This window comes from Simochromis diagramma, unplaced genomic scaffold (assembly GCF_900408965.1).
Source record: "Simochromis diagramma unplaced genomic scaffold, fSimDia1.1 OVJJ01000430.1, whole genome shotgun sequence".
Classification (NCBI taxonomy): domain Eukaryota; kingdom Metazoa; phylum Chordata; class Actinopteri; order Cichliformes; family Cichlidae; genus Simochromis; species Simochromis diagramma.
Window position 1 is genome coordinate 102,501 of NW_024387258.1, and position 16,822 is coordinate 119,322.

Sequence of the window (16,822 nt, forward strand, 5' to 3'; positions counted from 1 at the left end):
GTTCGACTACTCCGCCTAGGCTGCACTGTCGAGCGCAGATCCACTGAGCGCTCAACACAGACAGCATCGTCAGAAGGAAGAGCGCAGGGCAAGCTAGCAAGACAGAAGTTAAGCTCTACTTGCAACATTCAGATCTGGCGTTTGGAATTATTTTGGTTTTCATGTGACGTATGACCCTGAAGGTAAGCGAGTCATGGACTAAAGTAAAACAGTATGTTGGATGTGCCATGCAATGCTCAATTACATGGGTGGGAACTAGTGTGTTAGCGCAGTTAGCTCGTTAACGTGTTGGCCGTCTAGCCCCATGCACGGGGCGATCGGCGGTAGCTCGTTAACGGAGATTTGCCGTGTTGTGGCGTTAAGGTCATTTCAACGAGATCAACCTGAAAGCACTAGTGGGAACACAACGAATATGACTGCACATTTACGCCGACATCATCCTAGTGCAAAGACAAAAACAACAAGCATGCTACTAACTTTAGCCGAGTCATTTAGACAGCTGTTAGCACATGATTCTCCTTATGCTGCTGAGAATATAGCCCAGAAGAAGCGGATAGTATAGCTTTTATTTTGGAAAGAGACATTTCTCTGTAATAAACTCTCTTTTCCAAAGATGAGTGATTCCTCAATCAGATACAGGGCTTGCAATATCGCTAGCCCGACGTCCTGGAGCTAGCGATTCTTTCAGTCGGGCTACCAAAATCTATCTCTTCCCTGCCCGTCGGGCTATTGTAGGAAGGAAAAATATATGTCAATGCTTTTGCATTCTTTCAGAAATGTAGCTGGGTAATTATGTCATTGGCATTGGTGAGCCACTGTCAATATGTGACATATTGTAATCGCGTTTGAATTTGCGCTTGTTTTTTTGCTTTCACTTTGCAATCGTGCGAACTGTGTATAGAGAGCGACAGCACTGATCTGTGAGTGATGATAATTTGTGCACCAATTCCTCTGACATCGTCTTATTAATCGTTAGCTTACTATGCAAACATGGCAAGAGAAATCTCCCGCAGCTTAAACATGTGAGAGGTTGATCGCGCAGAGAATCGCTGAGCTTATGTGAGTGCGTGTATAAAAGCAGCACGATATATATTTTAGTTCTGCTGAGCCAAATAAGACAGGTCAGGGTGAAGAAGTGACAGCCAAAGAAAAGCTTACCACAAAACGGAGAAGTTATGACAAATCAGACTATAAGGCAAAAAGAAAGTGCAGCTTTATGGTTTCATGGACAAAATAATTTCTGTGGCTGCAATATGACGAGCTATATAACCAGGGCTGCACATAAGTGGTCCGCAGGTGCGCATTCGCTGTCAAAATAAAAAAAACACGCACAAGGGTTAGGGTTAAATTTAAAAACTGTACTTTTGAGTTAAAATATATATTTATAATTTTAATAAATGACAAATTAAAAAGGCATGAACATTTTTTTGTATCGAAAAAATATCGAACCGTGACACCAAAGTATCGAACCGAACCGAACCGTGAATTTTGTGTATCGTTGCACCCCTACTATCTATCTATATATATACAGATATATCTATCTATCTATCTATCTATCTATATATATACAGATATATCTATATATATATATTAGGGGTGCAACGATACACAAAATTCACGGTTCGGTTCGGTTCGATACTTTGGTGTCACGGTTCGATATTTTTTCGATACAAAAAAATGTTCATGCCTTTTTAATTTGTCATTTATTAAAATTATAAATATATATTTTAACTCAAAAGTACAGTTTTTAAATTTAACCCTAACCCTTGTGCGTGTTTTTTATTTTGACAGCGAATGCGCACCTGCGGACCACTTATGTGCAGCCCTGGTTATTTAGCTCGTCATATTGCAGCCACAGAAATTATTTTGTCCATGAAACCATAAAGCTGCACTTTCTTTTTGCCTTATAGTCTGATTTGTCATAACTTCTCCGTTTTGTGGTAAGCTTTTCTATGGCTGTCACTTCTTCACCCTGACCTGTCTTATTTGGCTCAGCAGAACTAAAATATATATTGTGCTGCTTTTACACACGCACTCACATAAGCTCAGCAATTCTCTGCGCGATCAACCTCTCACATGTTTAAGCTGCCGGAGATTTCACTTGTCATGTTTGCATAGTAAGCTAACGATTAATAAGACGATGTCAGAGGAATTGGTGCACAAATTATCATCACTCACAGATCAGTGCTGTCGCTCTCTATACACAGTTCGCACGACTGCAAAGTGAAAGCAAAAAAACAAGCGCAAATTCAAACGCGATTACAATATGTCACATATTGACAGTGGCTCACCAATGCCAATGACATAATTACCCAGCTACATTTCTGAAAGAATGCAAAAGCATTGACATATATTTTTCCTTCCTACAATAGCCCGACGGGCAGGGAAGAGATAGATTTTGGTAGCCCGACTGAAAAAATCGCTAGCCCAAGGACGTCGGGCTAGCGATATTGCAAGCCCTGTATCTGATTGAGGAATCACTCATCTTTGGAAAAGAGAGTTTATTACAGAGAAATGTCTCTTTCCAAAATAAAAGCTATACTATCCGCTTCTTCTGGGCTATATTCTCAGCAGCATAAGGAGAATCATGTGCTAACAGCTGTCTAAATGACTCGGCTAAAGTTAGTAGCATGCTTGTTGTTTTTGTCTTTGCACTAGGATGATGTCGGCGTAAATGTGCAGTCATATTCGTTGTGTTCCCACTAGTGCTTTCAGGTTGATCTCGTTGAAATGACCTTAACGCCACAACATGGCAAATCTCCGTTAACGAGCTACCGCTGATCGCCCCGTGCATGGGGCTAGACGGCCAACACGTTAACGAGCTAACTTCGCTAACACACTAGTTCCCACCCATGTAATTGAGCATTGCATGGCACATCCAACATACTGTTTTACTTTAGTCCATGACTCGCTTACCTTCAGGGTCATACGTCACATGAAAACCAAAATAATTCCAAACGCCAGATCTGAATGTTGCAAGGAGAGCTTAACTTCTGTCTTGCTAGCTTGCCCTGCGCTCTTCCTTCTGACGATGCTATCTGTGTTGAGCGCTTAGTGAATCTGCATTCGACTACTCCGCCTAGGCTGCACTGTCGAGCCTAGGCGGAGTAGTCGAACGCAGATTCACTGAGCGCTCAACACAGACAGCATCGTCAGAAGGAAAGTTGATAAAATAAATTACAAATGTTGTATTGTTCGATACATATACGTACCGAACCGAAAGCACTGTATCGAACGGTTCAATATCGATACGAGTATCGTTGCACCCCTAATATATATATATATATTAGGGGTGCAACGAAAGCACTGTATCGAACGGTTCAATATCGATACGAGTATTGTTGCACCCCTAATATATATTAGGGGTGCAATATATAAATTTTTAATTTATTTGATCAACTTTTCTTCGGACGATGCTGTCTGTGTTGAGAGCTCAGTGGATCTGCGTTTGACTACTCCGCCTAGGCTGCACTGTCGAGCGCAGATCCACTGAGTGCAGCGCAAGCTAGCAAGACAGAAGCTAAGCTCGTTGCAACATGGCAACTGCCTCAATGCTAGCCAAAATTGAACCTCCCCCACCCTCATTCAGATCTGGCGTTTGGAACTATTTTGGTTTTCCTGTGACGTATGACCCTGAAGGTAAGCGCGTCATGGACTAAAGTAAAACAGTATGTTGGATGTGCCACGCAATGCTCAATTACATTGGTGGGAACTAGTGTGTTAGCGCAGTTAGCTCGTTAACGTGTTGACGCCGTCCAGCGCCGCGCACGGGACGATCCCCGGTAACTCGCTAACAGAGATTTGCAGCGTTATGGCGTTAATGTAATTTTAACGAGATTAACGCTGACAGCACTAGTGGGAACACAACGAATATGACTGCACATTTACGCCGACATCATCCTAGTGCAAAGACAAGTGGAAGCAGACAAAAACAACAAGCACGCATGCTACAAACTTTACCCGAGTCATTTAGACAGCCGTTAGCACATGATTCTCCTTATGGGGACCTGATATGTTTAATATGCTGCTGAGAATATAGCCCAGAAGAAGCGTATAGTATAGCTTTTATTTTGGAAAGAGACATTTCTGGTATCTAATGTCTCAGCGTGTCTAAAAGTGAGCGGCATTGTTGAGAAGAACCACAAAGTCATCTGGAAAACACAAGCATCATTACCCAAAAAACTATGTGAAGGTTTGTCCTCCACTACTCTGATCCTTCTAGCTCCTGCAGGGATCACCACAGCTTCGATATAGCCTGATAGAGACACAGAAGCAGGACAGAAAAACTATCAGAAGCATAAATGGTGGGCAAAAAGGGATGGGCTGGTTATTTCTGTCTAGATCGGAGTTGTCTATTTAAAGATAAATTTAGTTGTTCAAAATCCCACAAGGCTGGCCAACATGACAGACGATTGGCAGGGCTGTGAGTACTCAGACTGTGTTTTGAACGCAATATGGATAACATCTTGGAGAAGAACAACGGGAATTGAGAGAATTGGTGACCAGTGACGGACATTAGAGCAGCTGTAAAAATTGGATGCAGTTGTTTGCACTGAACCCAAATCATTCATTCACTCATGCGGCTATCCCACTGGCGCCAGCTGAAGGCCTGCCAAGGTCTAAGCTGACTGGAACAACAAAAATCTCCATGATAACAGGATTGTTGTCAGAACTCTTTGTTCCTCCTTCAAGGCCATCCGCGTTGATCGAAGATTGTTGACTTTTGCTTAACCGGGTGAAGGGACACTTTCTCTCAGTTGACACGGAACACACAGACACACACGCATGTACACTGACACAGACCTACACTCACCCCCCCAAACGCCTTCGAAGCTTATGTCATCTATGTTGTGAGATGTGATGATTCATGTGCTGAGGTGTTTTTTTTCTGTTCTCAAACTGATCTCCCTGTTGGAGCTCAGTCTAGGGCAGACCTTCCCAAAGTGTGGGGCCCGCCCCCTATGGGGGGTGCAGAGCCATTGAAAAGGGGGGGAAAAAAACAACAAAAAAAACCAAAAAACAACGCTTGGACACTGCTAGCACGGGGCTCCCACACAAACGCAAAGTAGGAGATGAAGCATCGCTGAATATGTTTCCAAACCAACTTCATTCTAAGACAAAGACTAGAAAATATAATGAAGCAAATCTTCCCTTTGGTTTCACCTGCACAAGTGCCGAGGTAGGTCTCCCCTGCAGGATTGGTTTTCCCTTCGTCGGGAGCAGCGCTGGGCTCTTCAAATCAAACAGTATCCCATATTCTTGATTTTTACTTTACAAACACTTGTTGTAATGACTAACTACTCCTGACATTTTGGAGATGTTAGCTCTTTATACAGTAAAGTTACAGCGGGATACAAATAATATCAGGCTGATCCTGCCACGATTTGTTCCCCCGGTTTAAATCACGGACAAACAGGATCCCACAGCTGTTTATGTCTTTAAACCCATTTTGCACAGAGAGACATTTTTTTGAAAAATGTATTGATATCAATGTTGAATATTATTACACAGGGAAAAAAAACTACATGTAAAATAATCACACCGTGACGCCTCTGCATTTCTAAATGGAGGGACAGTAACTGCGTGTTTATGTAAGCCTGTAAAACCTGAAGATAGAGACAAAATACTGTTAATCTGAATATCTGCCATTCTGCAATTCATCTCCTGTAAACAATAACGTGGCGCACAGCTGTTGCGTGACCAACTCTGTATTCCTCGTCCACACGTAAACGCAAAAAAGGAGTTTTAAAAATGTTCGTTTTCGGTGATTCGAAACGCCGTTTACGTGGACGAAACAGCTGCGTTTTCAAAAATACCTGCGTAGGTGCGGACGTAGCGTAAAGGAGTTAGTAGTTTATTTTATTACTGCCTGTAATTTATTGCAGATTACTTGTATTTGCTTAATTGTTTACTAAATGTTTGAGGTGTGAAATAAACCGCAATGGAGCAAAATATGGGCGTGTGTGGTTGGAGGATGTGTTTGTGCGTGTGCTTGCGGGAGGCGGGGGGGGGGGCCTTAGTTTCTTGGAAAACTAAGGGGGGCCCAGCAAAAAAAGTTTGGGAACCACTGGTCTAGGGGGAGTTCTTTCTTCTTCTCGTCTTTCCTCATGTTGTGCATTTTCCATTGTTATACCCCTCCGACCTGTATTCCCCATGTGATTTTTGTGTAATGTATGTATGGTCGGAAGGGTAAGATGGCGCTGGCACAGCTGGCAGCCTTAACCCAATTTCCCTTGGGATGAATAAAGTATTATCAATCTATCAATCAATTATTCAATTCAATTCAACTTTATCTATACAGCACCAAATCACAACAACAGTCACCTCAAGGCGCTTTATATTGTAATGTAGACCCTACAATAAATATTATGTGACTGAAATACTGTAACATTGTAATAACTGCAATAGGTTTGTGCATGATGCAGTGTATGCCTCTGCATTTAAAAAAGTGCATAAAGCACTTTGGTGGGAAGCAGTATGGCTTAATACTGAAAAAGGGAACGACAGATGGGATTCTGACTTTGACAGTGTTGATGGAGAAGTATAGATGAACTGGGAAGAAGCCACACAGTGTTTTTGTGTATCAAAAGAAAGCATATGATCGAGTGCCAAGAGAAGAACTGTGGTGCTGTATGAGGAAGTCAAGAGTGGCAGAGAAGACAAGTCAGACCCGTGCTGGAATAAGCCAATTGGATCGCCTTAACAATCCAGTGGGAAATGCGTTGTTTTCTAACGGGCTTGCCAAGATGTGGTTTAGCCCAGGAAACAAACAGCTGATGCGACCTCCTGAAAGCCTTCATTCTCTCTATATAGGTACATAAAGCCCTAACTGGACAGAGAGCATGTAGGCGCTCCTGTTCAGGGGAGGAGAAAGGAGGAGGGCAAAAAGCTTCCAGCTCCAATGGGGTGCATTGGAGATAAGGATTTTTGGGCACAAAGGCCGGATTTGGCCTGAGTGTGACTCTAGAGTTATCCCGCGTGAATCGGGTGCACTCTTTGTGTACTGACAGCGCATGAATATCACTGACACGCTCCGCAGATGCGAGAGCCAGGCACAATGCAGTCTTCAAAGACAGGATTTTCATTTCCACCTGGTTTAGTGGTTCAAATGGTGGCTGTGAAACAGCCCCCAGCACCAGGGATAAATCCCACGTGGGAACGAGAGGTTTAGACACCGGGTGGAGCCGTCGTGCCCCTTTCATGAAACGGCAGACTAGCGGGTGATGGCTCACTGGGCCATCCACGAAGCCCACATTGCAGGCTGAAATGGCTGCTAGATATACTTTAATCGTGGAAAAGGCCTTTCCTTTATCTAACAGTTCTTGGAGAAAGGAGAGAATTGTTGTCACGGAGCACTGAAAGGAGAGAGTGTGAGACTTTCCACACCATTCCTCAAATACCCTCCACTTGTTCTCATACAATGATCTTGTGGAGGGGGCTCTAGCACTCTGAATAGTGGCTATAACACCCTGGGGGAGTCCTGCTGTACTCAGATTCAACCTCTCACGGGCCAAGCCCACAGGGCGAGGCGCTCGGGGTGAGGGTGAAAAATCTCGCCCCTGGCTTGGGAGACTAGATCTTGTCGGAGAGGGAGAGGCCAAGGTTCGCTCCACAAGAGGGGCATAATCTCCGCTAACCAATGGGACCTTGTCCACCTTGGGGCGATCAATATCATTGTTAGCCCTCTCTCTCTCACTCTCGTTAGAGTGGGAGAAATTAAGGCCAGTGGAGGAAACGCATAAAGCAGCGCTTGTGGCCAGTTGTGAGCTAATGCGTCTACCCCTAGCGGAGCCTCCTGGTCCCTCACGGAAAAATACAGTGGACACTGAGCGTTCTCCCTCGAGCCAAACAGATCGACCTGTGGCTGGCCAAAGCGGGTCCAGATTTGGGTCACCACATGTGGGTGCAGGGTCCAGTCCCCGTACTGCGGGTTTCCCCTGGACATTAAGTCTGCTCCCAAGTTCAGAGTTCCTGGAATGTGAGCAGCTCTCAGTGACAACAGATTGATGCTGCTCCACATGATCAGTCTGCGAGCCAGCATGTGCAAAGGACGGGACTGTAACCCACCCTGTCTGTTGATGTACGCCACAACAGTGGAGTTGTCTGTTCTGATCAGAACATGGTGGTTTCTCAACAGGGGAAGGAAGTGTCTCAGTGCTAGAAATGCTGCTAGCAATTCTAGCCAGTTTATGTGAGCACCCCTCTGTCGTGAGTCCCAGCTGCCGCTCACTGCTCTGCCCTCGTGAGTGGCACCCCAGCCCGTGAGACTCGCGTCCGTGGTCACCACCTTCCTGGTGGTGACAGCCCCCAGTGACACCCCCTGAGTGAGAAATGTGGGATTTCCCCAACAGTGGAATGCTGCAGCGCAGTCTGCTGTCACTCTGATATGGTGGTGGGTATGGCGCTTTTGATTGAGTCTCAGTGATGCAAGCCATCGCTGAAAAATGCCGGCATGTGATAGCATTTTTTTTTACTCTGTCCACAGAGAGACACGCTCGGTATGAGGTGGAGTTTAGAGCTATCCCTATGAAAGAGATGGCCTGAGCTGGCTGCAGGACACTCTTTTGGTAGTTTATGGTGAAACCCAGAGCCATCAGATGATCCACTGTCAACCTGGTGTGCTCTCTTCCCATTATTTCTGACTCTGATAGCAGCAGCCAATCGTCTATGTATGTTGCTATGCAGATGCCCCGCCTCTTCAGTGGGGCTATGGCTGCCTCTGTGCATTTCACAAATACCTGAGGGCTCAGTGAGAGACCAAACGGCAGGACCTGGTACTCGTACATTCTGCCCTGAAACGCAAAGCGCAGGAATTTTCTGTGAGGCGGGTAAATAGGGACGTGAAAATATGCGTCCTTCAGGTCTCTTGATGTAAATCAATCGCCTGGGCGCACTACATGCAGCAGAGTGGTGGTCGTCAACATCCTGAATTTGTATGACCTCAGATGCTGATTCAGAGCCCGTAGGTCCAGTATCGGACGCAGTCCCCCTCCCTTCTTGGGCACGAGAAAATACTTTGAGTAAAAGCCGCATTGGCTCTGCTCCTGGGGTATTTCTCGTACTGCTCCCTTTGATAGCAAGGTAGTTACTTCTTCTTGCAGGATCCTGGCTGATTCGCCCTTTGCAAGAGAGAAAATCACTCTGTGAAATCTGGGAGGGGTGGTTGCGAATTGTAAACGATAGTCTCGCTCTAATGTCCTCACAACCCATTCTGGCGCAGCGAGAGCTCGCCATCTCTCTATTCTTGCTGACAGCGGCCCCAAAGACAGGCACTCCAAAGTAGACGGAGCTCTGGCTCCATCTACTGATCCTGGAAACGGGTGGCCCGCGCTTGACCAGTGCTCATGGGGCCGGACACCACTGAGGGAATCGACCCCGTGGTGTCTGGGTGCGTGGGGGCATTATGTTTTTCAACATACTCTGTGTTTTTCACACATTTTTCCCGTGCCCTTGGCAACATGCCTGGATGCAACGGGTGAATTTTTAATAAACAGTGTGTTTTTGTGAGACTGTGACATGCTTGATTCAGCTGAACAGTGTCTCGTCATCTCTTTGTTGAAATGCGCTCTGTGGGATCCAACTCGAGTCCCAGGCGCTAAAAGGTGGAGGCAGAACACACTTCTCCGAACGGGCTCCAGAACTGAGCCCTGGAGTGAACTTGGAGCCCGGGCTGGTCCGGCTCCGATCTCCCCGTGGGGGATGTTAGGCAGTCCGCTTCTTCTTGCGGTCCGACTGCTTGGCTGGTGGTGGGGCACCCTGAGTGGCAGCAGGCGGGACATGTTGTGGTAGATGCTGCCTTTTTTAGTGCTAAAGTCCATGATCCATAAGTTCCTTCGTGTAAATGGGATCGCTGGCTAGACCCTCTGTTATTTCCAGCGCAGGAGGTGCCCCAGGGCTCCACAGGATTTTCTCCCTTTGAGTTACTGTTCGGCAGGAAGCCGCGGGGGGTTGTTGGACCTGATTAAAGAAAACTGGGAGGAAGGTCAGAGGCTGGCTGAAAAGGAGAATCAGTACGACCTGGACCTGCAAGCAAAGCTGCTCACTTTGGGGAGGTTGTCACAAGAAAATTTGCTCCAGGCCCAGGAACATCAGCAGCGCTTGTACAACAGAGGGGCTAGGTTCAGGCAATTTTTACCAGGAGATAAAGGGTTGTATTCCTCCCTTCTAAGACTTCAAAGTTACTCACCAAGTGGGGAGGACCTTTCATGGTCACACGGCGAATGTGGGACGTAGACTATGAGGTGGTATGGTCAGACAGAGGTGGAACCACACAGATATTTCATGTTAACCTCCTTAAAGCATGGAGAGAGGCTGAAACCACTTCTCTGGTTAGCCTGGTTAAGGAAAGAGAACAGTTGTGGTCAGTGGTGCTGAATTCCTCTATTCCTGCCTCCCTCCATTGAGATGACCATCTCACACAGGCCCAGAGAGCGGATGTTGCTGCATTGCAACAGCGGCTTGCAGAGCGGTTTGTTCTTCTCCAAGCACAAGAGACAGACTGTGCAAAAGGAATTGGCACAAATGCTAAAGCTGGGAGTAATAGAAGAGTTGCACAGCGCTTGCTGTAGCCCCATAGTTCTTGTAGTGAAGAAGTATGGGTCTATACGGTTCTGTGTTGCAAGGTGAACTTGGTCTCATGGTTTGATGCTTATCCCATGCCCTAGATGGATGAGCTCCTTGACCGGTTAGGCACTACTTACTTTTTACGATGCTGGATTTAACCAAGGGCTACTGGCAGATTCCTTTGTCTATGGAAAAAACGGCCACCCAATACGGTTTGTACGATTTTGTCACACTTCCGTTTGGCTGGTTTGGAGCCCCTGCCACTTTCCAGTGCCTCATGGACCGGGTGCTGCATCTGCATGCTGCATATGCTGCCGCCTACCTGGAGGATGTTATCATCCATGACGAAACCAGAGCGGAGCATGTGTAGCAGGTGGCCGCAATCCTGGAGTCCCTGAGGCAGGCGGCACTCACGGCCAACCCAAAGAAGTGTGCAGTTGGACTGAGGGAGTTACAATATTTAGGGTACCACTTGGGAAGCGGGCAGGTGCGTTCACAGATGGATAAAACAGCAGCCATTGCATCTTGCTCGTGTCCTAAGACGAAAAAGGAGGTGAGGCGGTTTTTGGGGCTGGCCGGTTACTACCGCCAGTTTGTGCGCGTTTTGCAGAGGTGACCAGCCCCCTTGACAGACCTCAGCCGAAAGGGTGCCCTAGATCTGGTCCGGTGTAGGAAGCAGTGCCAGGCTCCATTTGTGCAGTGGAAGAAAGCTTAACGTCAGAGGGCTGGGGCCCATTTTGTCACAGGAGGTAACAGCTGGAAACTGTCAGAGTGGGATGCCGGGTACAGGACCATGGAAAAGGAGTGCCTGGCCATCCGGTGGGTGGTCGACTGCCTATTTTATTACCTCCTTTGCCGCCGTTTCACCCTCTGATCACGCGCCACTGCAATGGCTCCACCGCATCAAGGATGTCAACACCCGGATCACACGGCGGTATCTGGCCCTCCAGCCTTTAAAGTTCAAAGTGACTTTACTGGAAGCAGGGGTGCAGATGATCCTGGCAGATTTCCCCTCCCACTCTAGGGGGAGGTGGGCGCGGATGGGTCCCCGCCCTAAGTTGGGTGGTGGGGGTGTGTAGCGGAGTGTGGTTGGTGGCTTCTATGCAGGGGAGGAGTGGAGCAGTGGGTTCAGGGTGTGGTGTCAAGGAAGGCTGGTTTTCGCAGCCGGTGAGCATCATCTAATCATGCATTCTGTATTTCAGAAGCAGCTGGACTGGAGAGGAGAGAGCGCTGCTGGAGCAGAGAGCCAGCTGCAGTGCTGCTGAGCATTGTGCACTGCAAAGTGCTGAAGCGCAGAGACCGCAGGTCATTTGGGTTACAGTTAGGTTTAGGATAAGGGCTAGGGTTAGGCATTCATTTTTGATGGTTAGGTTTAGGGTAAGCGGCTAAAGAAATCATTATGTCAATTAGATGTCCTCACTAAAATATAAAAAACAAGTGTATGTGTGTGGTTGTGTAGGTGTGTACGCAGATGCTTGAGGGGAGTGTTTAAATGTGTGGGGGTAAACACTAGGGGTGGGTTTTGATTATCGATTTTTTTTTTCTATACTTACTTCTGACAAGAAAGCCTCATTTCTGCTTGTACAACACTGAACAAATTTAAACTTTTTAAAATTGTGCAAAATTGCAAAATGCTTAGCTGTCTCTAATCAAACCTCTGTAACTTTGCTCTGCTTCACTTCGTTTTTGATCTACTGCACAATATTTTTAAATGGTAAATGGCCTGTATTTGTATAGCGCTATTCTAGTCCCTAAGGACCCCAAAGTGCTTTACACATCCAGTCATTCACACATCCACACACTGGTGATGGCAGCTACATTGTAGCCACAGCCACCCTGGGGCGCACTGACAGAGGCGAGGCTGCCGGACCCTCTGACCACCACCAGTAGGCAACGGGTGAAGTGTCTTGCCCAAGGACACAACGACCGAGACAGTCCAAGCCGGGGCTCAAACCGGCAACCTTCCGATTACAAGGCGAACTCTCAACTCTGCCCAGACCACGAAAACCGGCTTCATGTTTTTCTGTGGTTTATTCTCAGTTACTTCGACACAAAGGAATCTGCTGTGATGCTCACACCTTTGATAAAGTCTCACAAGTGTCAGCTTTCTTTTTATAGATATAAAAATATAGATATGTACTGATAAGTGATCAGAATTATAATATTTCTGACTGTCTGAGGCAAAATTTACCTGATTCAAATCTAATCGAATTGAATCGAATCGTGGATCGAATCAATTCGGGACCTTGTGAATCGGAATTGAATCGATTCTAGAAATCAGTGATGATACCCAGCCCTAGTAAACACATGCGCATGCTTAGAATTTTACATCTAATAATCTCTCAACTATTAAAGTAACTGGTGAGCAGTAAATAAAAACCAGGGACAATTTTACTAACTAAAGAAAGGCACATTGGTCCATTAATGTAACCAAATAAACAATACATATTGAATACCAAAATGACTAAACTGACTAAAATTAAATTGCATCTCATTGTGTTGGAAAAGAAGCAAATGCAAAGACAGAAACATCCATCATGTCACGTTTATAAATGGGTGTGACTTTAAGCTGAAGGCCAATATAATATACCATTGTAAAATTTTAATAAAACAAAACATTAGAATATGTTGGTTTCACCTGAAATATTTATTTAGGATCGCTTTTGGAAGAATCAATTTAAACAATCCATCAAACCACATCAAATCAGGAGTCAATGGCAAAGACTGGGTACTTGTTAGAAAAACGCAAAAAGAACTACAAAAAAACCCATCTGAGCAGCATACTAGCTAGACATGAAAAAATATATACTCACCCATTCCCCTAGTGTGGTTGAAGTCCCCTGTCACTATTTTACAGGACCGTCCATCTCCATTACAAACACCACAGCGGTCCTCTTTAGCAGATGAGCCAATGATGCTGTCACAGCCGATTTTCTGTCCATAACAAAACAAAACCCAACTGTAAAATGGAGGAAGTACATTACAATTTACATCTTTGTATGCATATGTAAAATTATATCCTTAGGTCAACGCACAGCAGTCGCCAAAAGGATTGTATATTACCTTGAGCATGGAATGAGTTTACCACAATATTAACAGATGAAATAAATGATTTAATTTACCCATAATTTAACAGTAAATAATTGAGGTCTTTTTATTGTTTTTATTGTTAGGACTGAAAAAGAACAGGAATTTCTTAGGTAAACAGAAACTGCAGCCCATTAAAAAAAATATGAATATTAATTAATCTATTTCTTTGCCTCTCTCCTAGCATGCCATTACTCACATAAAAAAACAAGCCTCCCACTATGGTGTTATTTTTGTGCCACTATTCTGAGCGCACGTAAAAACAATTTGCAGGTGCAAGTGTTGCATTATGAGGAGAAATTTATTTTGAGAGAAGAAAAGCTAAATTTGAGTGAACAAACTTCATTGCTGCCTGCAAAAAATGTATTATCCACACACACACACACAACAGCAGCCCCTCTCGCTCAGTTTTTGCATTTGCGCTCGCTCGCAATGTGTTGCTCGCGCTCTCAACATTTCTGCCTGTGGACGTTCAACTCTTTCTGTACACCGTTATGTTTGTGCCACAAAACCAGCCAATCACAGACTTGGATGCAAAAAAATCTGATTGGTTGTTTTGGTCTCCAATCAGCTCGAAATGACGAAATGCAATATCCCAGAATGCATTTCGTCCAACACTCAAACGAGGCAGTGGTGGAGGAACGCACAGTGGCGGAGTTTGAAATATTACTCTTTCTGGATCACAAAATAAACTTTTAAAATATTTTCAGTCGAGAATGGTGCTACGTAAACTTCAAATATCTGCTCGATTTGTCAAGACATATTGCAAAAGTGCTCTGACGTTTTCGGAGATGTCTGTTACCCACCAGACATCTCCGAAAGTGGTCAAGGCTCCGAAAGTGCTCCTGGCACATCGTTTTCACATATTTCACACATATTTTCACGGACCGGCCTGAACGTTTCGCGAATAAATACAACAAAATAAAATGATACGACCAAAACAAAAACTGTGGTATTTTGAAAACATACTAATCAACGCAAATTCACGGCGTAATTGTGTAACTTTATTAGAAGTGTCCTCCTGAAATGCGCCAACAACATTGAGAGTAACATCCTCCTCTCTCCCCCTGAAAGCTCTTTGGTCGATATGGTAACGCCTAAATATTTATTTCAAAATAAGACACACAACTACAAAACAAATGTAAAGTACGTGAAAATTAGAGATGGACCGATCCGATATTACGTATCGGTATCGGTGCGATACTGACCTAAATTACTGGATTGGATATTGGAGAGAAATAAAAAACGTTATCCGATCCGAAGTATCACAAAATCACCTCAAAAAACACGCTACTTGGCCTAACCCAGCTCAGCGCATCAGAGCAGTATGTGATAGAGCTGCTGTTGTCTGCAAGAAATGTCAGTGGTCTAGTGGAGCATTTGGAGCCTTGCTACCTGCTTCCAAACCGCAGCATTTCATCTCAGAGAAAACTATCCCAGAGAAGTAAAACAAGTGTGTAAGTGCATCTCTGAATGTTTGCATAGTATTTCAATGTTTACCTTAACAACTGATATATGGAGCCACAACTGGACTGGCCATCGGAGTTTCATATTGAGGCGAAAAGGAAGCGATTTTTCCCGTACATCAGCTAGAATGAAAAAAAGGCACAAAGCTGAAGTTATTCTGTCTTTGCTGCACAGCTGCCTCTTCTTCTCTCATTCTCTCCCCCTCCCTCCCTGTTGCTACTTCAATTATGAAACTGATCAATGATCAGCTGATTGGCTTTTCTGTCGCAAGTCCCGTCTTACTTATTTGTTTATCGCCCACTTCGCGCCAGAAAGAGGAGACCAGCGGATAAACAACAGCAGCACGTTTAAGCTTGATCAGCTGTTGTTATAACTGATTTAATATTACTTTCTAGTATCAGCTGATGTTTGCTGGAGCCACAGCTGTAAAGCTGCTGGTCATGATGTCGGTTTGGATATGTGGTGAGAGGGAAACATGAAGATGAAACCAGGAGATGTCCTTACTGAATCATCAGAGCTGAACAGGTGATGGAGAAACAGGTTTACCTTTTAGGTGACATGAATGAGTTGAAGTTATGAACTGTTTCTGAGAGACAAATAACACCAGGATCCTTTTCTAAGTAGCTGACAGCTGGTAACTGTGCAGGGGCGGATCTAGCAAAGTGTTGCCTGGGGGCCAGGGAGGGCATTAACAGGGAGAGGGGGGGCACAAAGAAATACTTTTATTTGTTATTTCATTAAAAATGACTAACTTTTAATAAATAATAATTCTCTTAATCTTAACCAAAATGGTCATCTGATTAAATGTATAGAAGTCCATTACTGTATATAGTAACTGTTAAGTCTAATATACACTAAGCTATAGTACTTGTACCATCTGTGCAGTCTGCAGTTCTGTTGAAGAAAGATGTTGAGTCCATTTAAATATTGTAGAAAAATAATTGATTTCTGTGTATTTGTTGCATTAAATTAAAGTTGATTATGTTGATTAAGCATTGTGAGGTAGAGGGTGGGGGGGTGGTTCCCTAATATTGCTGATGGGAGGTGGTAATCCTATTAGTTAGGCTGTTTAATATTTCTGCTAAGTGCTCTTTAAGATACCATAATAGGGAGGATGGTGACAGGTAAGACTTAAGTATTACATAAAACGGTCCAGTTATGAAGCTGAACTTTAATCTCAGCCAAACCGATTTACTCATGAACAAATCAAACACTGAAATAAACCAAACATTAACATTTAGCAGTTATCTAAGTGACTTATATATCGTGTTTAACCCAAGTAGAGAAAGACCGCAGGGGGTTTGAAAATGATGTGCTGGGAGTCTGCGCCTTGACCACCCAATTAGCCAGGGCTGGACTGGGACAAAAATCGTCCGACTACACCACCAGATGTTACAGGAAAAACCATAAAGCCTTTGAACTAAAACAAACGCTGTTGTGACAGTGATGTACACTGTCTTGTTTGGTATATATGTAGGATTTGTATACAGTGGATCACCTTCATGTTTCTGTCTCACCACATATCCAAACCGACATCATGACCAGCAGCTTTACAGCTGTGGCTCCAGCAAACATCAGCTGATACTAGAAAGTAATATTAAATAAATTCTAACATCAGCTGATGAAGCTTAAACGTGCTGCTGTTGTTTAGCGCGACATCCGCTGGTTTCCTCTTTCTGGCGCAAAGTGGGCGATAAACAAACAA

The 16,822-nt window shown here is 44.6% G+C and overlaps 1 protein-coding gene across 4 annotated transcripts in view; it reads right to left on the reverse strand.

Moving 5' to 3' along the window:
* The window catches only part of adamts17 (ADAM metallopeptidase with thrombospondin type 1 motif, 17), a 112,299-nt gene that overhangs the window by 14,475 nt on the left and 81,002 nt on the right, over positions 1 to 16,822 (reverse strand). For all 4 annotated transcript variants that reach the window (XM_040002140.1, XM_040002141.1, XM_040002143.1 and 1 more), the window contains 2 exons: positions 13,377 to 13,497; positions 4,175 to 4,255 (listed from right to left, as the gene is read on the reverse strand). In XM_040002140.1, the coding sequence (XP_039858074.1) occupies positions 4,175 to 4,255; positions 13,377 to 13,497 (202 nt within the window). The remainder of the gene's footprint in view (positions 1 to 4,174; positions 4,256 to 13,376; positions 13,498 to 16,822) is intronic.